Source organism: Bison bison, unplaced genomic scaffold (assembly GCF_000754665.1).
Source record: "Bison bison bison isolate TAMUID 2011002044 unplaced genomic scaffold, Bison_UMD1.0 scf7180017858048, whole genome shotgun sequence".
NCBI classification, from domain to species: domain Eukaryota; kingdom Metazoa; phylum Chordata; class Mammalia; order Artiodactyla; family Bovidae; genus Bison; species Bison bison.
Window position 1 is genome coordinate 2,016,028 of NW_011488621.1, and position 17,927 is coordinate 2,033,954.

Consider the following 17,927-nt stretch of genomic DNA (forward strand, 5'->3'; position numbering starts at 1 on the left):
GCTTAAAACTCAACATTCAGAAAACAAAGATCATGGCATCTGGTCCCATCACTTCATGGCAAATAGATGGGGAAACAGTGGAAACAGTGTCAGATTTTATTTTTGGGGGCTCCAAAATCAGTGCAGATGATGACTGCAGCCATGAAATTAAAAGCCGCTTACTCCTTGGAAGGAAAGTTATAACCAACCTAGATAGCATATTCAAAAGCAGAGACATTACTTTGCCAACAAAGGTCCATCTAGTCAAGGCTATGGTTTTTTCCAGTGGTCATGTATGGATGTGAGAGTTGGACTATAAGGAAAGCTGAGCACTGAAGGATTGATGCTTTTGAACTGTGGTGTTGGAGAAGACTCTTGAGAGTCCCTTGGACTGCAAGGAGATCCAACCAGTCCATCCTAAAGGAGATCAGTCCTGGGTGTTCATTGGAAGGACTGATGCTGAAGCTGAAACTCTAATACTTTGGCCACCTCATGCGGAGAGTTGACTCATTGGAAAAGACCCTGATGCTGGGAGGGATTGGGGGCAGGAGGAAAAGGGGACAACAGAGGATGAGATGGCTGGATGACATCACCAATGTGATAGACATGAGTATGAGTGAACTCCGGGAGTTGGTGATGGACAGGGAGGCCTGGCGTACTGCAATTCATGAGGTTGCAAAGAGTTGGACATGACTGAGCGACTGAACTGAACTGAAGGATAATCAGCCTAGTAACACTGGAAAATTGGGTTAGGAGTGCCAATGTATAATTTCCCTAAAAAAATAAAAAATAAAGATTGGTACAGAATAGACTAACTCAGACAACCTAAGGATACACTGGGCTCCACCTAATGGAAGTTCTTGGCATAATTCTCATTTATGACTTTAATAATATGGCTAGCTGTGTTATTGGTATTTGCTTATTTTACAAGATTGTTGTTTCTTGCAATTACCAAATATCTAACTAAGCCTCCAACAAAAATAATGATGACTAGGTGACTTGTTAGAGAAGGCAATGGCACCCCACTCCAGTACTCTTGCCTGGAAAATCCCATGGATGGGGGAGCCTGGTGGGCTGCCATCTATGGGGTCGCACAGAGTAGACATGACTGAGCAACTTCACTTTCACTTTTCACTTTCATGCATTGGAGAAGGAAATGGCAACTCACTCCAGTGTTCTTGCCTGGAGAATCCCAGGGAGAGGGGAGCCTGTTGGGCTGCCGTCTATGGGGTTGCACAGAGTTGGACATGACTGAAGCGACTTAGCAGCAGCAGCAGCAGCAGCAGCAGGTGACTTGTAGCAGTTGATCAAATATATAGCTTGGTATGTGATCAATGATTATAGTTGTGCAACTCTAGACATGGGAAGATGCAATATGAGGGAACACCTTTCTGTTCTATAGCTAGAAGATAGGTGTCCAGAGACCTTTGACTATTAAGACTTAGTCCAGTAGTGGCCTATCAGAAAAATCTTCACCAGACCTAGGAAAGAGCCTTCCTAGCCCCAGGTGAGGAAATCGTCATGAAATGCTTCCCAAAGTATGGTTGCATTTGTGAACACAAGGGGGTCCTATCAATTACAAATTGTCACTTGCCAAGGGGATTTGCCATCTACCTCTGAGGGGACTGACTCGTAAGCTGCTACAGCTGATGACCTTCCACACACCCTGAAGGGAATCCAGCATGGATAACAGGATTGAGGAGCTTTGTGCTCCAGGAAAAGTGTGGAACAGTTAGATATTTTCAGGATCTGACTTTACAAGCCCAATCCTTGCATCGCCTCACATCTAGAAAACCACTAAATGCCTTCATGCTGACTTCAGCTCCACGTGACTAGCAGAAAATCTTTCGTAAGATAAGTGCTTGATCACATGAACTCCCCCTTCACCAAAATCACATGTATTGACCTTCCCTCCTACCTCTTTGAGCACTTCCAAGCTATCTGAGGTGCTTTCTCCTGGGCTGCAGTCCTCATTTTGCCCCAAATAAAGCTTCTCATAACATGTTGTGCATCTTTTTTTTTTTAAGTAGACAGAGGCTCCAGAGTAGCCTGACTCCCAAAAAAAGAATGAAGGACAAGTGGCTCACCCCAGAATGATACCCACAAAAACACAAACAACAACTAAGCTGTGGTCACCAAAACAAAAAATCAAAGGAAGTATAATCTCAAATTCCACCTCTATTCCCAGATGGAGGTCTCCAAACACATAGACCCAGATCGAGAAAGAGCACTGATCAAGTTGCCCACTTCTCACAAAGGAAGCAGCCCAGATGGAGTGGAGAGAATTCCCAGCCTGGGCAAGTTGGAGTGAGTCACTCCCAAAGACACCAAACGTGGCCTGCAGATCCAGACTTTCCCCGGCTCCAGACAGCCTCGTGCCATGGGTCGCTGGTGCCCTTTGGGGATAGACCCTCTGAGATCCCTGGAGCAAAACGGGTTCCAGCAGCTGCAGGGGGCTCAGGGAAGGGCCTATCCCCAGCCAAGGTCGACCTGCCACGGGCACAGAACCAGACTTGCGCTCATTCACCAGAACTGTTCTTGTAAGTTCATGTGTTTAAGTTTTGTGTTTTTGGTTTTTTTTTTTTAACCTCATCACCGTTTATTGAGTTGTGAACTGTCTCAATCACTGCTGAAATCTGAGACTCACTCATCCTGATCCTCCTCTTGGCTTCCACTTGAGAAGGAAGCCTGGAGCAGGACTATCCCAAATACCAGAGGGTGGAAGGGAGACAAGGGGGTGCAGAGGATGCAGGGAGATGAGGGGTTGGGGAGGGCAGGGGACCAGCGTGCAATGTTAGGCTCCTGGGGACACACACACACTCCTTGATGCACAATGAGGCCAAACAAATCCAAACGTCAGTCTGGAGCAGAGAAAGGTTTAATGCAGGGCCCAGCAAGGAGACTGGTGAGTCACGCCCTAAAAAGCCCTGAGCTCTCCAAAGGGTTTTGACAAAACACTTTTGAATGCCAGGTGGTGGCGGGGTCGCAGGGTTTGTGGTCAGCTGATCAGCTCATGCCCAGTTCCCTGACTGGCTGATGGTAAGGGAACAGCGTGGTGGGGTTAATTTTATCAGTCCTTAGGCTCCAGGAGGCCTAGGGCTATGTGCTTATGGTCATCAAGTAGTTAACAGTTTCCATTTGGTGGGGGGGTTTCACTTCTGCAGAACAGCTGGGGAATTATGCAGCCAATACTGTTACCTAGGTGCTTCAGAGAGAAGCTAAAGCAGAGGAGGGTGGGGAAGGTCCCACAGGGCCCAGCTCAGTAACACAGCTGGCTTCTGAAGCCGTGGGAAAAGTAGGTTTCTCATCATAAAATGTGTTTTTACATTAATCAACTGCTTCTGTGGTCTTAAATAGGTTTCTCTATGAAGTGTGTGTATGTGTGTCTCCGAGGGCTAAAAGGATTTTTACAAAGCAGCTTTATTCTGGTAGATTGCATTAGTTTAAGCTGCCACAACAAAATGCAAAAGACAGCTTACACAACAGAAGTTTCTTTCCTCACAGTTGGAAATCTGTGGAAGTCTCAGAGCAGGAGCTCCGTTTATGGTAAAGACTCTTTTCCTGACTTGCAGACAGCTGTCTTCTCACTGTTTATTCTCATGGTATTTCCTCAGTGCCGATTCGTGGAGAGAAAGATAGAAAGAAGCAAAGAATTTCAAATCGAACTTCTCCAAAGCATTATGTCCCTTGAAGAACTCTCCTTTGTCTTTCTTAATGGATTTTTTTTTTACACAAAATCCTTTGTGTGTTTGTGATAGATTATGAAATGACCTCCAGTGAATTACACCTCTCTGCATACATGCTCCTCTGCATGTAACATACCACATCTTCCAGCAAGAGACTGAATCTGTCCCTCTGCCTGTCTGAACGTGGGGGGGCCTTGTGCTTTGCTCTGACCAATATAATACGGAAGAAGTAACATTGTACATGTTCCAAAACCTTGGGCTTGTAAAGCCTTGGCAGCTGTGTCTTTGCCCTCTAGGTACCCTGTTTTGAGACTGATATGGAATGAAGAAGCCCAGGGTAAAAGTGCATTTGTAGACAGGGATTTAGCTAATGCAGCTTTCTTAGTACCCAGCTCATCCACCAGGTGAAAGCATCTTTCTGAAAAGTAAAGCATTGCTGTTTTAACCAACGAGGTTGTAAGATGCTGGATTCTTACAAAGCAATAAAAAGTGGTACTGAAAGTACCAGGGCTTCCCTGGTGGCTCAGAGGTTAAAGCGTCTGCCTGCAATGCGGGAGACCTGGATTCGATCCCTGGGTTGGGAAGATCCCCTGAAGAAGGAAACGGCAACCCACTCCAGTATTCATTCCTCCCATGGATGGAGGAGCCTGGTGGGCTATAGTCCACAGAGTTGCAAAGAGTCGGACACAACTGAGCGACTTCACTCACTGAAAGTACATATCAAAAGATAAATCCAACACAGATTCGTACTTAAAGTGCGAATAAATAAATAAATACAACAGAAATTGGTATTGCTCTAACAAAACCCAAGTATATGGTATGCCACTGACCAGGGAGACTGAGAATGCTGGAAGGTGTAGAGGAGAAACTTTTAGTAGAAGCTATAAAAGCAGGGAGGAAATTGCTACAAAGACGTGATAACAGAGGTTTACCAATGAACTACTGCTTGTGGTAACTTGGAAGGTAGAAAATGCACATCATGAACTTGTTGATCTTGCTAATTTCCATCCATGATACAGAAAGTAACAATTAGCTTCATTTATAAGATAAAGGTGTTTGATAAAAGGTGGCATTTTATATTGCTGCCATAAAAATTATCACAAACTTAGCAGGTTAAACAACATAATTTTATCATTTTATAATTCTGTCAAAGTCTAGGGATGATAAAAATTTAAACTAGATAACTAAAATAATATTAAGTAAGAGTTTTGTTGTACGAAAGGATAGTTTGCAAACTGGGCATCTTCAGATCCAACACTGAGGTAAAGCTCAGAGGCATGACATCACAGGATGATTTTATAAAGTGGAAGCAAGAAAATTGTTTAACTTTTACAGTGATTGGCTATTACAATGGGGGTTTCCAGGTAGTAGAGGATTGGTTAAAGTGATTATCTTATACCATTTTAGGAAGATGATTATAAGTCACTTATAAGAAAAAACCTAAGTTGATTTTTACTTTTGTTCATGAAATAAGCTAGATTTATTTTGCTTATGTAACTTAAATGATTTTTTTGTCTTCTTGTGGGATTTTCAAACCTGGTTTCTCTTTTGTTCTAATTTAATGCTTCTGTAGGTCAGAAGTCCAGTAGTTCTCCCTGGCCCACAGTCAAGGGATCAGCAGGGCTGTGTTCTACCTACAAGCTCTAGGGGAAGATCTGTATGTCACCTTGGAAAAAACACAAGACGTAAAGGGTTGTGAGTTTAAGTTTTATTCAGAGTCTTACTGAGGAGTGTAGCCTGGGAGACAGCTCTGAGGAAGTGCTCCAAAGAGGTAGAGGAGGAGCCAGAATATATATATGTTTTTTGGGGAGGTGGGGTGGGGAGGAAGGACTAGGAAATACAAACAGTCAAACTTAAATCTTGATAAAAGATTATTGCTAATCACAAAGAACAAACATCTCAGGTTAATTATTTTACTGCTTTTCCATATATGGAAGATGCAAGAACCTGGGGTCATTGAAATTCTTCCTAAGACGTGCTTCGATCTAGGGGCCTGTTTATCCAAAGCACAGAGTGCCTCATCCTGCTTTTCATTTTGGATTCCTCTCAGGAGACACTGCAGTGGGTTTCAGCTTAACCCTTGTATAGGTGGGTGATGAGTGATGCTTTTTGTTCTTCTTTGCTCACAATTTCTTTGCTCATTAAAGTTGTTTATAGAATCGACTTCTTTGTGGCTGTGGGACTGAAATCCCCACTTACTTGCTGCTTGTCAGCTGAGAGTCACTCTTAGCTCTAAAGGCCACCCACACTCTTTTACCTCCACCCGCAAAGTCAGCAGTGGTAGGCTGTATCCTTCTCACACTTCTAATCTCTCCTCCTTCTTCTGTGAATACTGCTAACTACGACCAGGAAGGTTCTCAGCTTTTAAAGACTCACTGGCCCACCTGGATAATCTAGGTTAGCCTCCCTATGGTAAGATCTGCATTCCATAATCACATGTGCTAAATCTCTTTTGCCATGTAAGGTTTCCCAGGTTCCAGGGATTCGCATTAGACATCTTTTGAGGGGTCGTTATTTTGCCTATCACAGAGATGAACTAAAAAAAGAACTTTGAGTTTACAACAGTATTTAGAGGAAAAGCAGAGGGCTCAGACCAGTCCAGTAAGAGATTTTTAACAAGAAATGGCCTCAGGATAAAATTTTAATCCAAGGGATGGCTATAAAACCCCTTGTGAAGGCACCAGAAAGATTCAAGCAGTGACCTGAAGACTTCCTTAGCTAAGACAAAGGAGTTTCCGCAAATCTGAAGGGTCTCAAATCTGGCTTAGCTTCACTTCCATAAAGAATTATGTCTGCGGCTGTGGGAGTAGGAAGTAAACCCTAATCAGATTTATAAGAAGCCTGTAAAGATTTTAATGGAGTTTATAAACTTGGATTAAAAGGAAAATAGACATTTCACAATTTTTAAAAGACCTCTGGGCCTCCAGTGTTAGACAGGAGGCAGGCTGAGAAGTTATTCAGCTGCAAACAGGAGCCATACCTTATGGACAAGAAGGAACTCAGTGACAGAGCAAAGAGGCAAGGAGAGCAATAGGTGAGGAAGCTTAAGGACACCGGGAGCAGAATCACCCCTAATAAAGGAGCGTTCCCTGGCTCCAGTGGAAGGCGACTAGTGACATATGCTCAACTGGATTTCAGGAGTCTGTGGTTCAGCCTATGTTACACTTTTCCCATTCTAAATGCAAGTCATCTCCCTCCCCTCCCCTGACGAAACCGGAGTGTTTATGGCTGTTATCCTCTTCAGTTTCACTGTTAAATGCTGGAGACTGGGGCAGACGGAGACGAGAAAGGCACATCATTTGTCTTTTTTCAGTTCGTGGCTCCCTGAATAAACAAGTGCTGCGCTCAAGGAGCTGAATCTGCAGAATCATATTCAAAGAACTTTGTCTAAACCTGGATTGATTTAGATGACAAGATGCACGAAGATGCTTATCCCATACTGTTATTACATACATATCTGCTTATACCATGCTATTATTCCAGAAGTGAAAGTAAATAGTGATGGAAAAATGTCATAATCATAAAATGCCTTAGATTGATCAGTATTTTGGGCTTCCCTTGCAGCTCAGTTGGTAAAGAATCTGCCTCCAATGCAGGAGACCTGGGTTCGATCCCTGGGTTGGGAAGATCCCCTGGAGAAGGAAATGGCAACCCACTCCAGTATTCTGGCCTGGAGAATCCCATGAACTGCAGCTTGCCAGGCTCCTCTGTCCACCGGGTTGCAAGAGTCAGACACGACTTAGCGACTAAACCACCACCATTTAACATTTACTGAGTAACCATAAACTATAATATTATCTTTAAACTAGAATGAAGTGATACTCATCTAAAAAAAGTTTTTTTTACTTTTGGTAAAATTTGACATTGTGGCAAATATAATCTCAATATACCCATTACCTGTATCATCCTCATATGAATTCTGAAATGAATAGAGAAATCACATAAAGAAATAAAGAATGAAAAAAAATTGATACTGATCATTATACCTGGGCAATAAAGGAACTCTAGTTGTAAAGATATAACAACAATAACATAGTCAGATGACAAAACTCTAGTCTTCTGATATCAAAACATCAAGAAATACTCTTTTCACTTTTTTCCTGTTAACGATTTATTTTAGTATGATTCTGGGACTGCGTGGCATTTGTTCATACACTCATTTGTTATTTATTTGGCAAGCATTTATTGAGTGCTTATTAATGTGCTGTGCCTTGTATTAGGTACTGGAGATGTAATAGTGAATGATATAGAGTTGGTTTCTGATCTCACAAAGTCAGCTGGGAGTAAAAGGTGAGTGGGTCATGAAAATGTAAACACAGTATTACAATAGAGTGGGATAGATGACAGGATAAGACACTACAGTCACCCCTTGTCCTTCTCTGTCCCTGGGGGATTGGTTCCAGACCATCCCATCCCACCCCTAAAGGATACCGAAATCTTTGGATGCTCAAGTCCTTACATAAAATGGCACAGTATTACACAGTATTGCGTGTGACCTATGTACATCTTCCCATGTACTTTAAATCATCTCTACATTGCTTGCAATATACCTAATATTGATATAATGTAAATGATATGTAAATATTTGTAAAATACAATGTAGATGATATGCAAACAATTGCCTAAACCTGACAAATTTATATTTTGCTTTTTTCAATTTCCTGAAATCTTTTCTCCAAAAAATTCTGAACTGTGGTTGAATCTGTGGATGTGGAAACCCACGTATATGAAGGACTGACTTTATAGAAATAGGATTTTGTTGATTCGTCTTAAAGGTTTCTTTATCTCCATAGCTTCTAGGCTGCAAATGTAAAAACAATGCTGTTTCTTTTGTAAATTGTTCCCTTTTGCAGTGAGTGCTACATCTTGAGCCCTCACATTCCAGGTTTCAGAGACCTATAAATGCCCTTTGATTATATCCTATAGGAATCCTTATATTTTATTGTATTCTGATACTACTGACCCACGAAAGATGTTACATAATAGAAAACATTATACTTTGATTTTCCCTTAGAATTTCTGGCTGACGCCTAAATGGATTTTTCGGAATAAAGAACATCCTCAGAGGGCATGTAATATAAGAGGTAGTTTCAAATGTCTACAGTTTGCTTTCCCCCTTGCTCCTTTAAAGCCACAGCCCATTTAAAGACTACCCACCTCATTTTTCATTTGTTTTTGACTCTGCTGCCTCATGGGCATCTTGAAGATGAAGGCCATGCCCTACTCATCTTTGCAGACCAGTGACCACGTGATAAATATGTGATGAATGACTCAGAACTGTTGCAGAAAAATTATTGGTTTGAGATGATGACTATTTTCCCATTGCATTTTTTTTTAATCTGGGCATGGTCAAAACTTTGATTTAAAGCCATTCTAGTGAGCCACCAAAATAAGAAAAGAAAAAGAAAACAAGCAAGATGAGAATTGTGACCTAACTTGTTTTCTATGCTCTCTTTTACATGTGACAGATTATTTTAAACCATTAGCTAAAGAAAACAGTTTTGTCTTGCATTATTCATAAACTTATTATCATATGTGTGTCAGCGACAATACAGTACAAAAACAAAACTAACATGACAATCCATTTTGTAAAATGAAACTTGTAAAAGCCAACACACTATGCATCGTCTCCATAAGGTACTGTTACTAGAGCGCCAAACATATTTAAAAATTAACAAGGAAAAGCAGGGAATGGCACTGATACTCCAAAAATCTACTTCCTCTTAGCTATCAGAGGTTGAAAAATGATTTCCCGACAAAACCAGCAGCCCTCGAGAAGGAATTCATAACCCTAAGCTTTCTTAGGGTTAAATACGGTCTCTTCATATAACCGCAGCAAGTTTGACAGCAAAGAACTCCTCTTTCCGCCCTGGAGGAGTTAAACGTGGATTTGTGCTGGCTGTAGTTTTCCTGTCATCAAGCCACAGGCCTTTTTATCCCCATACAGGCTTCCTCTTTCCCCTTCTTTCTCCTTAGCCAAGGAAAAGTCAAGTACAAAGAGGAAAGAGTCGTACCCTTGCATCCCACTTAGCTCCTGTGAGGTTTTGGTGACCCTTCCATCCCACTTGGCTCCTCTGTGTTTTTGGTGACCCTTGCATCCCACTCGGCTCCTCTGAGGTTTTGGTAGCCCTTGCATCCTGCTTAGCTCCTCTGCTTTTGGTAGCCCTTCCATCCCACTTGCTTCTCTGAGGTTTTGCTGACCCTTCCATCCCATTAGCTCCTCTGTGTTTTTGGTGATCCTTGCCTCCCACTTGGCTCCTCTGAGGTTTTGGTAACCCTTGCCTCCATTAGCTCCTCGGTGCTTTCGGTGACTTGGCCCCTTTCCCTCGCGGTCTTCCCCAGTGGGCCCTCCCCTCTCCGCACCCCGCCCTCCTCCGCCCCCCGTTCCCCGCCCCGCCCCGCCCCGCCGCCTCCTACCGTGTGACACAGCCCGGTCCTCCGAGCGGCCGCGGCGCCGACACCGCCTCCCGGGGCCGCGGACTCGGCCTGCGCGGCCGCCTCTGCCGCAGTCATGGCTGCTGACGGCGTGGACGAGCGCTCGCCGCTGCTGTCCGCGTCCCACTCGGGGAGTGTCACTCCCACGGCGCCCCCGTACCTCCAGGACAGCAGCCCCCGAGGTAAGGCCGGCGTGCACCTCTCCACTTCACAGGGGAGAAGCCTCGGACGTTCAATAGACCGCGATTTGGGAGGCGGAGGCTGGGAAAGACGGAGGCTGGCGGTGCCCCCTGAAGGGGAGCCCGCCTGCCCGGGAGGCCCCCCAGGGGCTTTCTCGGGGTGTAGTTTGGGGGGTGTGTGTGTATGTGTGTTTCGCCCCTTCCTCCCCACCGGTATGGGATGTGTGCGTGTGCACCCGCTCTTATCCACTGCTCTGTGTGTCTGTACTTCGCCACTTCTGACCCACCTACGGGATGTGACATGAATTTCCCAGGCTGGGCTTTGCTGTTTCACAGCAGCTCCTGAACTGCATCTGGATGGTTTGGTGCAGATCTTCCGTAGTCATTCACAGTTCCTTTGGGTGGCCGAGAAGCCGGGAGTACTGCTTAACCTTGGCGTCTGTCCTTGAAAGGGCTTAGTTTGAAAAAATATGCATCTCCTACCATACTCCGTTCAATCAGGGAGTTGCCTTACCAAAAGGAATGGACGTTACTAATATATCTGAAACCTCTGTCCTTATTACTCCTGCTTGTAAGGAGTATGTGTTAGTTTGAGTGGTAAATGCAAAGGAATAGAAGGCAAGATGGAATATTTTTGATGCATATCTAAGACTGAAATGGACTCTATAACATTGCATATTTCTCTTTATTTCTTTTCTCAAGGTGGAATCAAGAAAGATTTGATGGCAGTGGGATCTGAAGAAAATGAGGGGGAATCTATTTAGCAAACCATTCAATTATTCCAGTAACTATCCTTGTTCTAAGCCTGTAGTAGAAATAAGGCGGAGTCAGGAGTTAAAGATAACTGGAAAGCAGAGTCAGGGGTTATAGGAAATGGAAGGCTAGACTGAAAAAACACTTAGACTAGTGAAAAGATTGGTCAAATATGGCTCTTGCAAATGTAGGTTGTGTATCTCTCTTTTTTGGATAAATGTGAGAGGTTTAAGGAAGCACACAATAATGCTTTTGAAAATGTGAGTGGATCATGTTTCTTGTAACACAACTTTTTCTAAGTTCAAGTCTGAAATTGGAGCAGCTGTAGAGCAAGTTGAACTTGTCGAGTATTTAAAATTTCTGTTTAGCACTTTATAACTTCAAGAACAGCAATCTAGTTCTTAATCCACACTTAACAAGAAGCAGGACAAAGGAAAAAGATGTTTAGTTGTGAATAATTTAGTGTGATTGATGAGTTGAGAAATAAGGTGTGAACTGTACAGATACTCACACACTGAAAACCCGCAAGTCATGTTTGTTGGCCAGCATTAAAGATGTGTTAGAGGACCACTTGGGGGAATTTCCTTTACTGGGCAAATTTGATGTTAATATATTTACTATTATCTAAATTTTATAGTTTCCATTAGGTTTAAACACTTATTAATGACTGTTTCAACTTATCAAGTCACCTTTTTAAGAAAATATTTGACAGTTTATTGAGAGACAGAGTTCAGATTTAAGAAACTGTTTTATAACAGATTTTCATGCCTTCTATCTGGCATCTTTTTTTTTTAATTTTTAGTCAAACAATAGCTAAATCACCCCACAAAAATGGTCATACTCATGGATCTGCTTGTAGACTTCTTTATCATTTGCCATGCAGTTGTTTAATCTGATAAGACTTCTGAAATCACACACTAAGGTCAAAGTTCCAGCTAAGGCACTAAGACAGTGAAGTTTTATTCCAGAAAACTTTTAACAATCAAAGAAATTCAATGTGTTATAAAATTCAACTGAGTAAATTTTTAAAGTCTTATTGGCTTCATTTATTGATTCATGAATCAGGCAGCCTCCCATCTAGCATATAGAAAGGAACTCCAGAGAGCTATCCATACAAAGTTTAAAGACTGATATAGGCAAAAGGCAGTGGGACAGGGAAATTATACTAGCAAAAAGTGGATTGATTGTGGCAAGGTCACTTTTCTTTAAAGGATGGCAGGTCTCTATCAGGCAGGTTGTCTCACTAGTGCTGATCAGGAGATTCCTGATTGATTAGGTTAACATTTCATTTCTGGGAGAAGCATGAAAGGTGAAAGGTGAAAGTGAAGTCACTCAGCCGTGTCCGACTCTTTTTGACTCCATGGACTGTAACCTACCAGGCTCCTCTGACCATGGGATTTTCCAGGTAAGAGTGGGTTGCCATTTCCTTCTCCAGGGGATCTTCCTGACCCAGGGGTTGAACCCAGGTCTGCATAAGTGATTCCAATTCGGGCTTGTTGTCTTGCTCTTAACAATTGACTTAGCCAAACGCTCTTTTCACTTATTGTAGAACTTTTTTCTTAACTGGTCATTGAGACAAGTTAGATAATTAGAAACACTAATTTTATATGGCATAATACCCAGGAAGCAAGAAGCATAAATGATAAGTAAAAGGCTTTTTTTTTTTTTTTTTGCATTTTTGGCAAAATATTTTTTCTTAATAAATAACAAATAAGAATATTGATAAATATTTTGCGAAATACATAGGATCTGATTCTAGAAGACCAGTGCTAGTCACTCATTCAGTAATTCATTGGTCAGGACCATGTGCCAGAGATTGCTCTAGGTAAACAAAACTAACCAAATTCATGCCTTCACGGAATCCACATTGTAATGTGGAGAAAGCATAAGTACAAACATGGTTGAATCACTTCAGATTGCAAGAAACAGTCTTTCACTAGGCCAAATATTTTCAGTAGTTGACATCAATTAGAGTTGAGAGGCTTGGTATTCGAAAGACCAGAAATAAAACGTACTTTTTGATAAAGAACTTTGGCTTATGATAATTACCATCTATAATTATCCAGACTTTAAAAAAATTTTTGTAGAAGTGGTTAAAAGCCATAACTAGTGAATATTACAGCTACTAACCACTTCTACAAAAAAAAATGTTTAAAGTCTGGGTAGTTATAGGTGGGTTAATAGCCATAACTAGTGAATATTTGGCTTCCCTGGTGGCTCAGATGATAAAAGATCTGCTTGCAATGCGGGAGACCTGAGTTTGATTCCCAGAGGAAGGCATGGCAATACACTCCAGTATTCTCGCCTGGAGAATCCCCATGGACAGAGGAGCCTGGTGCGCTACAGTCCATGGGGGTCACAAAGAGTCGGACACAGCTGAATGACTAAGCACAGTGAATATTTCCTCCAATTTAACCTTTCATCCTTTGTGTAACTTTCTAAGAACAGGGATGTGAGATCCCACCAGAAGATGAAATATTTCATTTCAAATAGAAACTTGATAGAATGTTTACTTGTAGACAAGTTATGGCTCAGATGGTAAAGAGTCTGCCTGCAGTGCAGGAGATGCAGGATCAATCCTTGGGTCAGGAAGATCCTCTGGAGAAGGGAGTGGCTACCCACTACAGTATTATTGCCAGGAGAATTCCCTGGACAGAGGAGCTGGCAGGCTACAGTCCACGGGGTCACAAAAAGTCAGACATGACTGAGCGACTGACACTTTCACCTTTTTATTGATAATATTGTGAGAGGCAGTTCGTATCTGGGTCTCGTTTCACTTGTGTATCAAATCCCCTGGGTTTCTAAGTAGAATGCTTCTAGTGGTCTTTGCTATCAGTACTGGATTCCTGTGTAGAGTAGGAAATCACCTCTCCATTTGGTATACTTTTCTGCTTTTTTTAAATCATAGAAATTAAAATCAAAGAGTTTTAGCCTCATTTGAAAGGAGATTAGAAACATACCGCAAAACTTATTCAGTTTAGCTATATGTACTTGCTTTCTTTATACATCTGCTAATTTTATAGATAGGATGTGGCAAATGAATATGACATCTAAATTCATGAGACGTCATCTGTGAAAAATGGTTTATATTTGGGTTGTCTAATTATTTATGCATGGAATATGGGAATGTGATTATCTACTTCACTATAATTCTGTAGGGAAAAGGGTACTTTGTTATGCAGAGATATTTCATTTGTTTAGTTTATTTCTGTTTGTTATTTATTCAGAAAATAAATACTGGAATACTAGCCAGGCTTTGTGGGAAGAAAGGAAAAAACAGATATGGCTCTTCTTCCAGGTTAGTGGGGGATATTAAGACAAAAATTACGTAGTCATTCAGACAAATACAAAGTGCAGTGGGGAAGAGGACAGTGCTAAAAATATATCCCATGCCCTGAGAGTATAGAAGATATCATGAAAAGATTTAGCCTGATTAGGAAAGGCTTTCGTCAGACTTGATTTAGGTATGAAAGCTGAACAGTAGTTAATTTGGCAAACTGGGGATCAAAAGAACACTCTAAGCAAAAAAAAAAAAAAAGGGGGGGGGTATGGGCAAAAGCCTGTAGCAGGATAGAGGATGGTGAGTACCAGGACCAGAGAGAAGGCCAGTGTGGTGAAAGCAGAAACAGCAATAGGAGATGAAATGCAGAATGGGAGGAGAGAGGGTGCTGTGGTTCATGTTCTCCAAAGACTTTCCTCCTCTCCTAAGAACTATGCTTTTTGATATTCAACTCCTAGAATAGTTCTTCTCTTTGAATCTGGACTGATATTGTGATTGCTTTTAGGCTACAGAATATTGTAATAGAGACCTGGATGACTGGAGACTAGGCCACAAGAAGTCTTCTAGCTTTTGCTTTGCTGTTGTTCAGAAGCTCAGTTGTATCCGACTATCTGCAACCCCGTGGACTGCAGCTCGCCAGGCCTCCCTGTCCTTCACTATCTCCTGGAGTTTGCTCAGACTGATGTCCGTTGAATCGGTGATGCCATCCAACCATCTCATCCTCTGTTGTCCCCTTCTCCTCCTGCCCTCAATCTTTCCCAGCATCAGGGTCTTTTCAAATGAGTCAGTACTTTGCATTAGGTAACCACAGTATTGGAGTTTCAGCTTCAACATCAGTCCTTCCAATGAATATTCAGGGTTGATTTCCTTTAGGCTTGACTCGTTTGATCTCTTTGCTGTCCAAGGGACTCTCAAGAGCCTTCTCCAACACCACAGTTCAAAAGCATCAATTCTTTTCTGTTCAGCCTTCTTTAGGGTCCAATTTTCACATCCATACATGCCTACAAGAAAAAGCATAGTTTTGACTAGATGGACTTTGGTCGGCAAAGTGATGTCCTTGCTACACTGTCTAGGCTTCTCGTAGCTTTTCTTCCAAGGAGCAAGTGCGTTCTAATTTCATGGCTGCAGTCATTGTCCACAGTGATTTTGGAGCCCAAGAAAGTAAAGTCTGTCATTGTTTCCATTTTTTCCCCATCCATTAGCCATGAACTTATGGGCCTGGATGCCATGATTTTAGTTTTCTGAATGTTGAGTTTAAGCCAGGTTTTCACTCTACTCTTTCACTTTCATCAAGAGGCTCTTTAGTTCCTCTTTGCTTTCTGCCATAAAGGTGGTATCATCTGCATATCTGAGGTTATTGATATTTCTTCCAACAATCTTGATTCTAGCTTGAGTTCCTCAAGTCCAGCATTTTGCGTGATGTACTCTGCATATCAGTTAAATAAGCAGGGTGATATACAGCCTTGACGTACTGCTTTCCCCATTTTGAATCAGTCTGTTGTTCCATGTCCAGTTCTAACTATTACTTCCTTGAGTTGCATACAGGTTTCTCAAAAGGCAGGTAAGGTGGTCTGGTATTCCCGTCTCTGTAAGCCAGTTTGTTGTGATCCACACAGTCAAAGACTTTAGCGTAGTCAGTGAAGCAGAAGTAGATGTTTTTCTGGAACTCTCTTGCTTTTTCTATGATCCATAGATGTTTGCAATTTGATCTCTGGTTCCTCTGCCTTTTCTAAATCCAGCTTGTACATCTGGAAGTTCTCGGTTCATATATAGTTGATGTCAGGCTTGAAGGATTTTTAGCATTACCTTGATAGCATGTGAATGGAGTGCAATTGCATGGTAGTTTGAACATTTTTTGGCATTGCCCTTCTTTGGGATTAGAATTAAATCTGACCCTTTCCAGTCCTGTGGCCACTGCTGAGTTTTCCAAGTTTGCTGGCACATTGAGTGCAGCACTTTAACAGCATCGTCTTTTAGGATTTGAAATAGCTCTACTAGCTTTGTTCATAGTAGTGCTTTTGAAGGCCCACTTGACTTCACATTCCAAGATGTCTGTGGCTCTAGGTGAGTGACCACACTATCATGGTTATCTGGGTCATTAAAACCTGTTTTGTATAGTTAGATTCTGAGTATTCTTGCCACCTGTTCTTAAACTCTTCTGCTTCTGTTAGGTCCATGCTATTTCTGTCCTTTATTGTGCCCATCTTTGCATGAAATATTCCCTTGATATCTCTAATTTTCTTGAAGAGATCTCTAGTCTTTCCCATTCTGTTGTTTTCCTCTATTTCTTTGCATTGTTCGCTTAGGAAGACTCTCTCTCCTTGCTATTCTTTGGAAGTCTGCATTCAGATGGGTATATCTTTTCTTTTCTCCTTTGCCTTTTGCTTCTCTACTTTTCTCAGCTATATATAAGGCCTTCTCAGAAAACCATTTTGCCTTTTTGCATTTCTTTTTCTTGGGGATGGTTTTTATCACCACCTCCTGTACAATGTTACGAACTTCTGTCCCTAGTTCTTCTGACACACTGTCTATCAGATCTGATCCCTTGAACCTATTTGTCACATCCGCTGTATAATTATAAGGGATTTGACTTAGTTCATGATTTAATTGCCTAGTGGTTTTCCCTACTTTCTTCAATTTAGTCTGAATTTGGCAATAAGGAGTTCATGATCTGAGCTACAGTCAGCTCCTGGTTTTGTTTTTGCTGACTCTATAGAGATTCTCATCTTCAGCTGCAAAGAATATAATCAGTCAGATTTTGATATTGACCATCTGGTGATGTCCACATGTAGTCTTCTCTTGTGTTGTTGGAAGAGGGTGTTTGCTGTGACGAGTGTTTTCTTGGCAAAACTCTGTTAGCCTATGCCCTGCTTCGTTCTGTACTCCAAGGCCAAACTTGCCTGTTACTCCAGATATCTCTTAACTTCCTGCTTTTTCATTCTAGTCCCCGGTGTTTCAAAGGGCATCTTTTTTCCTTTAGTTCTAAAATGTGTTGTAGGTCTTCATAGAACCGTTCAACTTCAGCTTCATCTTCATTAGTGCTTCAGGCATAGAGTTGGATTACTGTGATGTTGAGTTTTTTACCTTGGATATGACTGAAATCATTCTGTCATTTTTGAGTTTGGACCCAAGTACTGCATTTAGAGTCTTTTGTTGACTATGAAGGATACTCCATTTCTTTTAAGGGATTCTTGCCCATGGTCATAGATATAACAATCATCTGAATTAAATACGCCCATTCTAGTTCATTTTAGTTCACTGAGTTTAAAAAAGTCAGTGTTCACTCTTGCCATCTCCTGTTTGACCACATCCAATTTACCTTGACTCATGGATCTAACATTCCAGTTCCTATGCAGTATTGTTTGTGGTAGCGTCGGAGTTTACTTTCACTACCAGACACATCCGCAACTCGGCATTGTTTCTGCTTTGGCTCAGACTCTTCATTCCTCCTGGAGGTATTACTTTGCTCTTCTCCTGTAGCGTTTGTTGTTCCATCACTCAGTTGTGTCCGGCTCTTTGCGACCCCACGGACTGCAGCGTGCCAGGCTTCCCTGTCCTTCACCCTCTCCTGGAGCTTGCGCAGACTCATGTCCATTGAGTCGGTGATGCCATCCA

The 17,927-nt window shown here is 42.0% G+C and overlaps 1 protein-coding gene across 1 annotated transcript in view; it reads left to right on the plus strand.

The window, feature by feature from the left end:
- The first annotated feature begins 10,127 nt into the window (after window positions 1–10,127).
- The window catches only part of TMEM55A (transmembrane protein 55A), a 68,732-nt gene continuing 60,932 nt past the window's right edge, over window positions 10,128–17,927 (plus strand). The window contains exon 1 of the mRNA XM_010862044.1: window positions 10,128–10,282. Coding sequence (XP_010860346.1) covers window positions 10,177–10,282 — 106 coding nt within the window. The 5' untranslated portion in view covers window positions 10,128–10,176. The remainder of the gene's footprint in view (window positions 10,283–17,927) is intronic.